The sequence below is a fragment of the Cuculus canorus genome, chromosome 3, assembly GCF_017976375.1.
Source record: "Cuculus canorus isolate bCucCan1 chromosome 3, bCucCan1.pri, whole genome shotgun sequence".
Classification (NCBI taxonomy): Eukaryota; Metazoa; Chordata; class Aves; order Cuculiformes; family Cuculidae; genus Cuculus; species Cuculus canorus.
The window spans coordinates 8,749,043-8,762,815 of NC_071403.1; the positions used below are offsets into that span (position 1 = coordinate 8,749,043).

General features: G+C 43.5%; 1 protein-coding gene across 1 annotated transcript in view; it reads right to left on the reverse strand.

The window, feature by feature from the left end:
• GCLC (glutamate-cysteine ligase catalytic subunit) overlaps positions 1-13,563 on the reverse strand; it is a 36,052-nt gene extending 22,489 nt beyond the window's left edge. The window contains exon 1 of the mRNA XM_009567782.2: positions 13,273-13,563. Coding sequence (XP_009566077.1) covers positions 13,273-13,422 — 150 coding nt within the window. The 5' untranslated portion in view covers positions 13,423-13,563. The remainder of the gene's footprint in view (positions 1-13,272) is intronic.
• Between the last annotated feature and the right edge of the window lie 210 nt (positions 13,564-13,773).

A 13,773-nucleotide genomic window follows, 5' to 3' on the forward strand; every position in this document is an offset into this window, starting at 1 on the left:
CCCATGCAACAAGTCGCTCACAACAGTAACGCCAACACCGCCTCCCAGCACTGGAGAATATTGTTTCCTTAACAGATATTATCTGAAAGCAGCCAACTCTGAAACACCCTCATGTCAAGCTTTCTAATCTTCACGCTATGAAGAGTTTTAGAGTAGTACTCAGTATAGCAACCCAGCAGTCACCTGGACCTTCAATACTTACTGATATAATCTACTTCCTAATACCTATGTGGTAGGGAATTCTTCTTTCTGGGAAGCATGAAAGACAAGACAGCCCGTAAGTGCAATGTGGTGCCTAAGCAGAAGCATATCACAAGAGCACCAGCTGTAATATGCTGTGCCTCGAGACTTTTACAGCTCATCTAATACAAACCTGTTGTTAAAAATTCAGGCTGTAGTTCCACAGCTAGAACTTGCCAGGTTTTGCACTGTGCTCCTCTGTTTTGGTTTCTCACATTGCCTAAAAATGCATCCACTGCTACTTACCAAGTACTGCTGCACCAGCCCCAGGAGATCAGATTCATGCAAGACATTGATGTTAAAGTTGCAGTGTACTAACTCATGGCAACTTCTATTTTGTACCGAAGTCTGATTATGTCCAGGAAAACAGCTTGCCAAAACACTGGGAACTTATGCAGTGTTTTCCACCACACTCTGAGTGTACTTGTGAGCTTCACTTCCTTTGGTTGCTTCATTGTTCATGGAAGCTATTGCTGGGTATTGTGACAACAAATATAATCCTCTGTCAGGATTTGTGATTAAATCACAAGCAGCATTATCCAAGAGTGTTTGTAATTCTATTGATTAGATTAGATTCTAATCTGATTAGACACAAATTCTGGAGGGACTAGTTCAGCAATTATGCATGTTTTTGATACTTCTTAAGACAAAATTTTAAAATTTTAAAATTTCATTGATTTTCTTTAAGTGGTGTAGTTTGTGATTTCTGTGTATTATGCCACAAAAAACCCCTACTTGAGATAACTACAGACTGCAGTCAATCAGAATGCATTCCAGCACTGATTCATTTGCTGTCTGGTAGGAGTCTCTCCAGGGAGAGATTTGACGCGTGATCATTGGCAATAAAAAGGAACTTCTCTCATACCTTCCAGTTTCCTGCCACACTCAACATCACCTCCCCCTGCTTTGGAAAGGCATCATCCACATTTGAACTCAGCCTAAACTAGAGGAGTTATGCAAGCACTCAGTTCTCCAGTTCATACAGATGGATGCACGAATGGACACCAAGCCCAGTGGACGTCTGGCCTCTTACCACACCACCTATGTGGGCTGGCAGCAGAAGAGAAGGCAAAGGCATTGCAGGTGCCTTCGAGTGACCCTAACGCTGAACATTTGTCCACCATTACATGAATACGTAACCAGCCTCCTACCTTAAAAATCCCTCTCCAAATGCAACTGCAATGAGCTGGTGCTGTGAGCACTGCACTTCTCTATGAACCATATTACAAGTTTCACAGAAGGAAATAAGCCAAAAGTGTAAAGAAACATTCAGACAAGAAGGCAAAACCAAAGAAATCAAAGTGTTTCATAACCCAAGTGCAGTAGTGAATATATTGCATTTATGTGTCTAGCTTTAGAAACAGCTACTACTCTTGCCTCCGGAAACACTGATTCAATCTTCAAAGCTGTCTTAACACATAGAAGATCTGCGATTAATTTTAATGAGAAAAGAAAAAAAACCTTCAGACAGCTGCCAACAATTCCAAGAAACCCACAGAGTATCTCACCAACAGAGGGACTGACTGAATGGGCATCCTTAAGGAATTTAATTTAAGCTCATCAAAAGATTTAGCCTGCAGCTAGAAAGAGAGAAACAAATTCAGAGTTCACACATTTATACATTTAATTTCAGCTCGTCATTCATAGACTTCTCACATGTTTTCTATTCACAATAAAGTTCAGATAATTGCAGGCAAGGTGAAAGCATCAGCATGTCTGGCAGAGCTTTAAGAGCCCAAAAGCCAAGTTTGTGGGGTTTCACCCAACATTCCTAATTCATCATTTTGCCGAGCTCTTTAGAGTTCGCTTTTCTCTCTACTATTAACTAGGCTCCCTAGCAAGCAGCAAAATAGACATGACCTCAAATTACTGATGCAGATGGCTGACAAGCAGCCTTGTTAAGAGCCAGCTAGGAAAGTGCACTCTGCCACCGTAAGAAAGGGGCCCACCTTGGACCCATGCGCCCAGCTGGTGCTCTCACTCTGCGGCAAATCCTACACATTTCCATCCTCCGGCTGGCACGTGCTGTAAGGCTGCTGAGGACAAGAAGTGGCTTTCCAGCTTCTCCCTGCAGACAGACAAGCTCAGCAATGCTTTAGTGGATGAACTTCTCCAACCAGCCCAGGACTGTCCAGCTTGCAGAAGTGCTGTGGCACCTCACCAAGAGAAGGAACAACAGCTTGGCGAGCAAGGTTGCAAAGCAAAAGCTGTAATTCCACACAGAACAAGTTTAAAAAACTAGTTAACAGTTAAATGCATTAAAAAAACACCAAACAAATTCTCAGTTAAAGCAAATAATCTGAGTATAACGTATATACCCATGATCCACCACAATGAAAAACTATTCCTTACAGCCTGCCTTCCTCTCAGCTACTAACTGCACCTACAGCATACTTCCATGCCAGCTCCACTCCACTGCCACATCTTCTAGGGGATTAGTATGCACCGTTAGCCTGACAGTAGGACAGCACGCAGAACAGCATTATTTCACTTGTCATGGTTATTTCTCATAGTTGGCTAGCAAGGAAATTTCAGGCTTTCAAAAATTCTTTGATGTTACCTCTCTAAGTACAACTGAAATGAGACCTCGAAGTCCCTCAACTGAGGAGGAGCCAAATCACTCTCCATGCTTGAAGCCAAACAGTTGTGCTGGACTTGTCCAGAGACAAAGTGAAAGACAATTGGTCTCTGGAAACAAGTAAGCATGTCTGAAATTGTGTCTGAACACCTCAGCTATTTGACCATAATTACACATTATCTCTGCATAAAGCACACTACTGATGAAGTATCACTCAAGCAACTTTTTAGTAGCAATTCTAAGGAGCAAGGAGAATCAAAGTTGGTGCCTGTCCCACATCGTATCACCATCATATCACTTGCCTCGGCAGTGGTCTGCTTTCCAGTATCAAAACCCCTCCTCGCACAGTCAATTTAACATCGCAAGTACATTGGGAACAAAACCTATCTTATGGTTGAGAGTAAAGCCTCTGCTCTACTGTTACTGTTAAAACCCTTCTAACCTTCAAAGTATTTGCCACAAGGTATTTCTACATATAAAAATACAGGCAAGCACACACTCTGGACTCTGGTAAGCTCAGAAGTAAGGTGCCAAGAAGATTATATAATAAAGGAAAACAGTTTAAGAAGAATGATCTGAAGACAACCTTTTTTTGATCAACGCAAGTCTGTACACTCTTTAGCCTGTGTTTGCCTTTTACCACACTCCTGATCATCCATCTCAGCTGTAGATGCCCCATCACTGGAAGTGTTCAACATCAGGTCGGATGGAGCTTTGAGCAACCTGATCTAGTGGCAGATGTTCTTGCCCACAGCAGGGAGGTTGGAACTAGCTGATCTTTAAGGTCTCTTCCAACCCAAACCATTCTGTGATTCTAAAAAAAACCCTATAAACTGATCACAGGGGACTCACTGACCATCACTGTCCCTTAAGAACAATTTTATTGACTGTTTCCTTTTCCTTCCACTGAGCAACTACTGCCACGTGTACGTGGAACAATTGCTAGCAATATCCTCACAGGTCTCTTCCCTGAGGCCTTGAGCTTTAAAAGAAATTGGAAATTCTTCCTGAACACCCAACAAGGTCTCATAGCTTTTGTTTACTATTACCAATTACCACTACCACACCTAACAATCATATAGCATGCCTCATATAGCATGCCTCATATATCTATGCCTCATATATCATATGTATACAGTAGAAGAGAAAAGCGAGGTAAACTTTCTTCTTGAGCATCAAAGAAACAAAACCCATTTCACTAGTTATTAAGCTCCATTATAGCTAAAAAATTATTTCCCCCATTATTAAAATTATCCCCCATATATGCATCATTAAAATACCAGGTATAATTAAAATGACACTCTATAGGACAACAAAGCTTTAATGAATAATCTGACTGTTTATTAAAGAAACTCTGCCACAAGTTTTCAGTGTTCAGATGAAAAAAGCAGATTTTTTTTTCTGTAAGTACACATACTTCTGATGGATGGAGAGGATAATACTCAAGATGGTTTTTTTATGTGGTTATTTTCTAATCACTGCTGTGATAAAACGTGGAGCCATAGTAATAACCAGCTGGTAATATACCTTTAATGAAAAGTCTGCTTGTCCACAAAGGCAATTCAAGCCACATAGTGGTTACTATGGGTATTCACTATCATAGCAATAATTACAAAAATCTGCTATGAACAGCAAAACCAAGATTCAAATATATTTCCCAAAATGCTCAGTTTTGACCAAACAGATTGGAAGTGTCCAATCCAGTAAGTGGCTGACAGAAACTATGCCCTAAAAGCGAAACACAATTAATGGCTTATATTACACCGTCAATAAGCAAAAAAATGAGAACAACTATGCCACTTTAAAGACGACCATAGATAAAGAAAACAGAGGATGCAGGAGCTCTCAGCTCCAATGCCAACAAACTCAGCCCCAGCTAAGTGCTCCTGCCATTCCCCCCATTTCATGGACATCAGGACTACAGACTTCCTTCTTCTGCACATGATACAATGTGACTAGAGGATTTCCTGTGAGCAAATACCACAGACCAGGAAGCTGGGTTATCAAAAACTCAAACCTAAAGGTTATAATCATTTGCATGCTTCTAAAGAATAAGATATGGTGCATTGGAGAACAAAGTGTCTCTTCTTTGACTGCTGTACTACGTAATGCCTGAAGTTACACTACAAAAAAAGGACTAGGATAATATTAATTTCAGATTTCTGTAGCAAAATCAACTTTAAGACAACCAGAAATTTTCAGATTTAATGCAGAACAAGTGTTTTTGGCACAACTATGTTTTCTCTTCCCCATAGCCTAGATGGTTTTATAGACTGGTAGAAGACCATTTATTCAACTGTGAAACAAGATGTTGCAATCTTCGAAGTTGCCTCTTACATCAGAAACCAAGATAAAAAAAAAAGCACAAGAAAAAAATGAACAAATAACATCAACAACAAAATCTTCCCCGTACTCCTCCTTGCAATCCACCCTTTCTCATACTGTTAAGTAAAATAACGCATTTGCACAACAAGGAGAAGAGGAAGTCCTCTGGCAAAAGAGGAATTGTGTCGATGCAATAGACAACAATCCCATGACGAGACCATAGCAATTCACTTGACATCCAGAGAAGGAAGTTCACCGTGAACAGAATATTTTCCTACCCGTAATACACAACACCACGTAATTTAAGCTTCTCTTATTAGGATCTGAGATCGGGAAGGAGAAAAATCAATGCATACTACGGTGACTGGTTACCATTTATGACAAATTGCAGCTTGTTTAGGAAAAGAAAAACCTAACAAAAATCATATTAAGGAAGCACTCAATCTATTTGTAAACAAATAATGCCAATGTCCCTTTATTTAGCCAAATAAAGCTCAGTGAGAAAGAATGATGGAGCAGACATGTGACAAATAACCAAATCATTCACGAGTGCTGCTTTTCCCCACGTGGCAAGCAGGCAAGTACATCGATTAAGACAGCTCCCATTCAGATGCATCCGCACATGCCACACTTGGCAGGAGGCCACCATGAGGAATTTCTGCATGAAAGAAATTAAAAAATGCATTCTGTTTGGGGAATCTTGCTGGCGGAAAGGGGTGACTAAAAGCGATTGTCTGAAAATAGCAGAAAGCTCCAATGTAAAAAAAAAAAATACTATAAGACTTCAGGCTATGTCAGCTTTATTATAAGCACAAGATTTCCAGGAAAAGCTTTAAAACAAAGCAATTTCTACATACTTCTATATTGCAGCAGTTTATACAAAGCAGAATGTGACACCATCACAATATTGACAATTAATACATATAATGACTTGGCTGAACTTTTTTTAAGATCTAGTATTGACAGTCAGGAAAATACATTTTTTTTTTATTCCATTTTATTTATAACATATATAGCAAAAAGCTAGTTAGAAAGTTTCAGATGAACATTAAAGAAACCCCACAAGTCACTTGACAGTTACCTAAATGATTTGGATAGAGGGACGTATATTTTGCAGCACGTGGAGTTTAAAGAAATCATAACAAACTGTCTGTTCTCATCATCCACGTGTCCATCTTGGCTTCAAAGGTATCATGTGGCATCTTGTTCCACAGGACATCTAGGCTTGGTAAAGTAATTATCTTAAAAGGACATCTGCGGCTTTTCTGTTCCATTAGGGTAGCCACATTTCTTGTAAAACAAGAAAAGAACACCTTTCCTGCACACCGCGATGCTCTGAACCTTCTGCTTCTTTTATCTGTCTCAGTCCTTTCTTATCTCTAATTGAACATTCCTATGCACAAGTGTATGTGTATCTCATCAAGCCTCACCATTGTCTTTTAGAGATGACCACAGCTTCACCTGTGTGTTTTAGGAATAGTAGCTGTACTTATTTTTATGCAGCTGGGGAGCTAGATTCACCACTTTTAAAAATGCCCTAGACTTTGTAACAGACTAACAGGAGCCTCAAACTGTGTGCATCTGAACCCAAATCTATTTCCTTAAGCTGCAGCAGTTATTTTACCAGTCAGAAGCTCTGCAGACTGTAAGGCAATATCAATGATCATATCATTTACACATTGCTGCTGCCCTGAAAAAGACCCCAAAACCACAGAGGCAGTAAACTGAACCAAGACGTTAACGTGACAGCTAGGTCCTGGGAAGAATCATTCAAAAGGAAAATCAGCTCTTTTCACAGTCCAGCCTTTCATTAGGAAAAAGTTTTAAAGAGAGTAACTCATCTTCTAATCAGAAACAACACCTTTGGGACATTCTGGTAAGAAACTTCTGTCCTCTCTTCTTGCATCATCTGAGAAAGGCTGCTTCGCTTTTTGCACGTGGAGGTGCTGACCAGCAAACGTTCATTTTAGTTCTCATTTAACTTATTTACAAGGTATAATTAAAAGAACTAATGGATAAGGAGGGGAATGAATCCACAATACACAAGAAAGACCAAAAGAGGGTTAAAAAAGACTGAGAAAGGGATAACATTTAGGAGGAAAAAAACCCAACCAAACCAAAATTAAGTCAGGAAGATTTCAACTTGGAAGCAGTGAGGTCATACATTTTTCACACTGTCTCTTATAATTCATTATCAAACCTGATAATGAGAGGTCTCCAAATTTCATTTCAAGTCTCCACAAAGAAAACAAGTTTCTAAAGCTTAAGATGCTTACTGTGTGCTGTGACCCAACAGTGGCAGAAGCCAGACTCATACACAACAAAGGGTCATTATGTCCGATTTCACTAAACAAGGCTGGGCAAGTCAGATTGCCACCTGATTTACAGGTACTTTCAAATAAAACTATTATGTTTTGCCCATGCTTGCTTTCACCATCCCCCTTTCTGAGTGGATCTCCCTCCAGCACACCTCTCTTGATATTTTCATATGCTGAAGCAGCTCTTCCTTACTCTTTACCGTTTGCCCCAATCAATTTCCCTTTTCCAACATTTCTTCCTCCTATCAGATGGTCAAGAAGGCTGGAGCACCTCCCATACGTGGACAGGCTGAGAAAGTTGGGGTTGTTCAGCCTGGAGAAGAGAAGGCTCAGACCTTAGAGCAACGGGGACGGACTGTTTAAAAAGGCTTGTGGTGATAGGATGAGGGACAATGGGTATAAACTGGAGAGGGGCAGATTTAGGCTTGACATAAGGAAGAATTTCTTCACCATGAGAGTGGTGAGGCACTGGCACAGGTTGTCCAGGGAAGCTGTGGCTGCCCCATCCCTGGAGGTCTTCAAGACCAGGTTGGACGGGGCCTTAGGCAGACTGATCCAGTGGGATGTCCCTGCCCATGGCAGGGGGGTTGGAATTAGATGATCTTTAAGGTCCCTTCCAAACACAAACTATTCTATGATTCTATTGTTTCTTCACAGTCGATATAGGTGTTCAGGCTGGACAACAACCAGCCTGTCCCATTTAGCAGCAACACAGACCACAGAAGAACTTAATCTAGTATTACATGTATGCACCCATGTATGAATACATACATATATGCAGTTACGCATGCCGTGCCGTGATTCGTACACTCACGTGCACGCTCAGCACAAAGTGGTGGCAGTGAGCATAGCCAAGGGCCAGTCATTCCACTTGTCTGATCCCAGTGTCTGCATTAAGCTGCAAAGTGAAATTTAAGCAACATCCGTCAGCTAGAGGAATGCAATCAGCAGATGAGAGGCACTGAACAGCACAGGAGATTGGTAATGCACTGGCACGGAAGAGAGGTTTTGGGGACAAAAGCTGGGAAGCAGCCGAATAGGCTTTGCCTTACTCTCAAAACCTCTTTAAACTCTTTCGGTATCGCTAACATCTGCCAAGCTGCACAAAGCAATTGTCTCACATAGGACCTACTAACTCTACTGGACTTTTAAAACACAGTATTGAAAAGCTGCAGGTTTTTGCAGCTGCTGCATGAAAAAACAAGCTTAATGACCATTAGTCCGCAAATCCAAAGTAAGCAGACATTGTTGGATGAGCGAGGAAGATGAAAACACAAGGAGACCATGAGACCATACTGGTGAGCATGATGGGGTCTCAGCAGATCTAATTGCTGCCCAACTTTTGTGCATTAAAGCAAGGATAATAAGGAGAGGTTTGGTGGGGGATAATGAGATAGTTCAGCATTCTGTGTTTTCCACAGTCTGGAGAAGCCAAGCATGAACAGGGAGGCCAACTGTCACTTTCAAACAAGGCAGAAGGACGATAAAGAGGTAAAGGATCTCTATCTGCAAATACAGGTTTGAAGATACATTTAGTAAGATAATTTTTTTAAGCAAATCTTATTCTCTGTAACACTCATGACTCTAAGCCTTTTTTTTCATCCACTGCAAAGACTTCATAGTTGTGGAAAACACTGAAAAAAACCTGTCCTCAAAACAGACAACAGCTGTTCGGTAACCCTCATGGTTTTACTAACCCTACAAGCAAGAAGATAACTCACTTTTCAAGAGGTCATAGAACCAGTGTTTTGATCTTTCCAGCTCTTTATCCAGGGGACGATGGGAGCACTAGGGAATGCTACCCTGCAATGCAAGTTGTGATGCTGTCTCACTTCCTTCAAAACAAGTGCCAGCATCCTGCTCCATAAGTACTCAGTTTCAACACTTTTGCCTGGAACTCTAGAAACATGTGACGTTTCCCCACAGTTTCATTCCCTGAGATGACAGAGAATGGAGTACCTATGAGGTTACGAACACCCCAAAGGACCACCACAGCTCTTATGAGTCTTACAATACACACTGCGAAGTGGAGTACAGTTGAAAACAGAATCCAAGCTGGCAACTAAGCACCACGCAGCTGCTCGCTCACTCCCCACAGTGTGATGGGGAAGAGAATGGCGAAAAAGAAAAACTCGTGAGTTGAGATAAAAGACAGTTTAACAGGACAGCAAAAGGGCAAGAGGATAATAACAATAATAGAATATACAAAACAAATGATGCACAATACAATTACTTGTCACCCAATGACTGATTCTCAGCCCATTCATGAGCAGCAATTGCCCCCACTACCCAGCCACCTCTCCAGTTTGTGTAATGAGTGTGACGACATATGGTATGGAACATCCCTTTGGCCAGTTTGGGTCAGCTGTCCTGGCTGTGTCCCCTCCCAGCTTCTAATGCACCTCCTTGTTAACAGAGCACAGGAAACTGAAATGTACTTGACTTAGGACAAGTACTACTCAGCAACAACTAAAGCATCAGTGTGTTACCAATGTTTTTCTCATACTGAATCCAAAACACAGCACTATACCAGCTACTAGGAAGAAAATTAACTCTATCCCAGCCAAACCCAAGATACAAGCAAAGTCTGGTTCTACACTCTGAGCAAACACAGGATTTCTTTTTCACAATGGCTTCAGCTAGACGAGGACAGTCTTCAAAGTATTCTCATGTCTACCCAGAAAGACAAACTCAGGATGTGCTAAGAAAGTCAGGTTGTTTTCCCCTCATAAGCAGTCTCAGAAACATCTCTCAAACATGATAGTAATTTTGTTTATTCTGATTTCATTTCTCCCATTATGTGAGAGCGGTCATCTTCACTCTCGATTTCTATCTTCAAGAGGTTTCTAAGACAATAAAACACCCTCAGGCTATGGTTTTATACATGAAGGTCAAAGTGCACAAAAGGCTTTTTATGAACATTGTCCAGTTAGTCAGTTGATTCATCTAAGGCGCATGCAAATGTGGCACTACCTACTAATAACTAGATATTTGATAGGAAAAAAATGGAAAACAAATTTACTGCTTTCCCTGCTGCTCTATCTACAGCACAGCTGAAGTAAGTTATAGAGACAGGTGTGGCTTTGTGTTTGCGGAACAAGAGCAGACTGGCAACAAGTATCTGGCACGTTACCACACTCCTAAATGCTGTGTTATGTAAAAAAAAAAAATAATTGCGTAATAGAGTAGAATAAAGATAAGTTGCCACACCTGAGTTTACTGCCATTTGCTAAAATCAGAGGTAGATTATGACCCAGGTTAACTGACCTTCTCTTAATGTTCACAGCCATTTAAAATATGGTTCTTCCTTTCTTATCAGAAGCACAGCAGTAATCAAACAGCTTTTAAAATTCTGCCTCCTGCCACACTGGGCATAACAAAAGAAAACTATGAATCTTGTTCAACATAGCACACCACTATTACCAAGCACGAGTACTTCCTTCAGTAAGGTCCCCATGCCAAAGGAAGAACAAGGCTCCTGAGGAGCAGCCTCACCATACAGCTAAGCTTACCAAGTGGCCAGCCACGGGCGCTGCAATGGACAGTTCTGCTTGCCCCTTTCCTCCACATTCCTGCTACTTTCCTCACATTAAGCAGAACTTGTTGGATCTTGCAGTGGAACAATGAGAGCTCAGCTGAGAAAACAAACCACCCTAGAAAACTGAATGGGAGACGAGTTTTCTGGTGGTTTAACTTCTGGAATTTGCATAAGTGGTAACAACACGAGGAGGGCAGAAGAAACACAACCCTGGAGCACGGGGAGGGAAGCTGAACCAGCTTGCTAGTGATCATCTTGTGAAATCTCACCCTGAGAAAGCAAGGACAACACAGATGTAACACTCATTGAAAAATGTCTACTTTATCTTAAAGATTAATGAGAAGACCCTCAAGCTAAGTCTCAGAGCAACAGTGAGTCTCTGCTTTGTCTATTTTCCTGAACTTAAGATATTTTTTGTGAGGCTCTTCTGTTAGCATAACTTCAGTCACAGAAGACATGGTAGATACACATACATATCAGGCAGATAACTATATGGACGTTTAAATTTCCTGAGTCCACACCACTCCGGCTGTACAACCCTGCAGTGTAGGCTAGGCAAGCTGGCAGCATCATTCCCTGCACTGGACAGATTTTAGTAGCCAAGCCCCAACTCACTCCTCTGTAAAACTGCTTCCATGCTCCGATGCTTGCCTTGCTCAGTTGTGTGAAGTATGACAGCAATTCCTTAAATGAACAACAGACTTTAAGAGATAAGGCCTCTTAAGATGCACAAGGGGAACAACATTTGGCTCTGGCAAGGAGCATCTGTGAACAGCTACTGTACCACCTCAACAAAGTTTTCTCACAAATGCCTTTGCCATTCAGAAAGGAAACAGAGCATGAGACGGAGATGCAATGAACAAAACCCTGCACCGCTCAGATTCTACTCTGCTCTTCCACTGCCCTGCAGTCACATCACAGACACCTCCAAGTGACAAGAGCAGGACCACACCGACACCACAGCAGAGGAGGGCTTCCAGTTCAGCACACACAAAGCAGCTCCTAATCCCATGGAAAGTTGGGACCCTCGGGAATCCTATGGATGAGTACAGGAGGGAGACTCTGCTCCTCGCAGAGTGCTGTTAGCCTGGCATGCAATTCAGCACCAGTCTGCATGGCAACACACAGAAGACCTGCAGATACAGTCCTTGGGCACAAAGCATCTGTAACAAAGTCCAAGTCATGACCTGAGCAGTCATCCTCATCCTTGTCCGAAAGGCAGGTCTAGAGGACCTGGGGTCAAGCAAGGCTTGGTGAGTCCCTTTCCACAGGGTCACTGTCTACAACTACCTGAAAGCAGGTTGTAGTCAGGTGGATGTCAGTTTCTTCTCCCAACTAACAGGTGACAGGGTGAGAGGGAACAGCCTGAAGTTGTGCCAGGGGAGATTCAGATTGGACATTAGGAAAACTTTCTTGACTGAAAGTGTTCTTAGGCACTGGCAGAGGCTGCGCAGGGAGGTCATGGAGTCCCCATCCTTAGAGGCGTTTAAAAGACAGGTAGATTAAGTGCTTGTGGATATGACTTAGTTGCAGACTTGGTGATCTCAAAGGTCTTTTCCAACCTACTGATTCTATGACCTGCATGGTGAGAGCTGCAGCTGCTGAGCCCAACAGAATGTTTCCTGTCTCTGATTCCTTTGCTCCTGTCTCTGCTTCCAACACTCCCGTCCCAAAACCCAATCCTGAGCCCGAGCTGATGCTCCTCTGGAGTCTGGGAAGGAGGTCAGACCTCACTCTAGGGAAAATAAACAAACTCACGGGGAAACGAGTCAGTACTGTCAGGCATCGCCACTTCCCCAGGGGCTGCTCAGGCAGATTTCCTGATGCCCCAAAGTTTACAGAATCACAGAACCCCCTGAGTTGAGGGGGACTCCCAAGGAACATCAAGTCCAACAAAGGACATCCCAAATATTTACACCACGTGTAAGCGCGTGTCCAAATCCTTCTGGAATATTGTCAGGCTTGGCATTACTGCTTCCCAAGGGATCTGTTGAGTGCTCCACCACCCTCTGGGTGAAGAACCTTTTCCTAATACCCAACCTAACCCTCCCCCGGCACATCTTCCTGCCATTCCCTGGGGTCCTACTCCTGGTCACCAGACAGAAGAGCTCATCGCCTGCTCCTTCCTCTGTGAAGAAGCAGCAAACCGCTACGAGGCCCCCCTTTCACCCTCCCCTTCTCCATGCCGAGCAGCCCAAGCCACGGTTGTTATTTTCTCGCTCAGAGCCGGCGGGGCCGGTCCGTGCCGTCTCTTTGCCTCCCGGGGCTCTCACCTCGTCACCCCATTTGAGGACGTCCTTGTGGCGGTCCCGCACGGCGCGGTAGATGTGGAGGAACTGGAGGATGCCGTGCCTGCGCACGTGCTCGGCGTGCCGCCGCGTCTCCTCCCAGCCCAGCGGCGAGCCCTGCGACAGCAGCCCCATCGCCGCCCGGACGGCAACGGCAAGGGGGAGGAAGAAGAAAGAAGAAGAAGAAGAAGAGGAGGAGAAGAAGAAATAGCAGCCCAAGGAGGCTGCGCGGCCGCCGCTGTGGGGGAGCGGCTCGGCGGGGCCCGGCGCGCGCGTGACGGCAGCGCTGCGTCACGCCGTGACTCAGCACTTTCCGCCGCCGCGCCCCGCCCCGCGCCGAGCCGTGTGGAACCGGGGAGGGGGGGCGGAGAGAGGGGGGTGTGCGTGTGCGGGAGCGCTGTCCCGGGAAACGCGAGGGGCCCGCGAACCTGAGTGTGCAAGCACACGGTCCTGGGAAAAACATGGGGCGGGTGGGGCAGGCAGCCT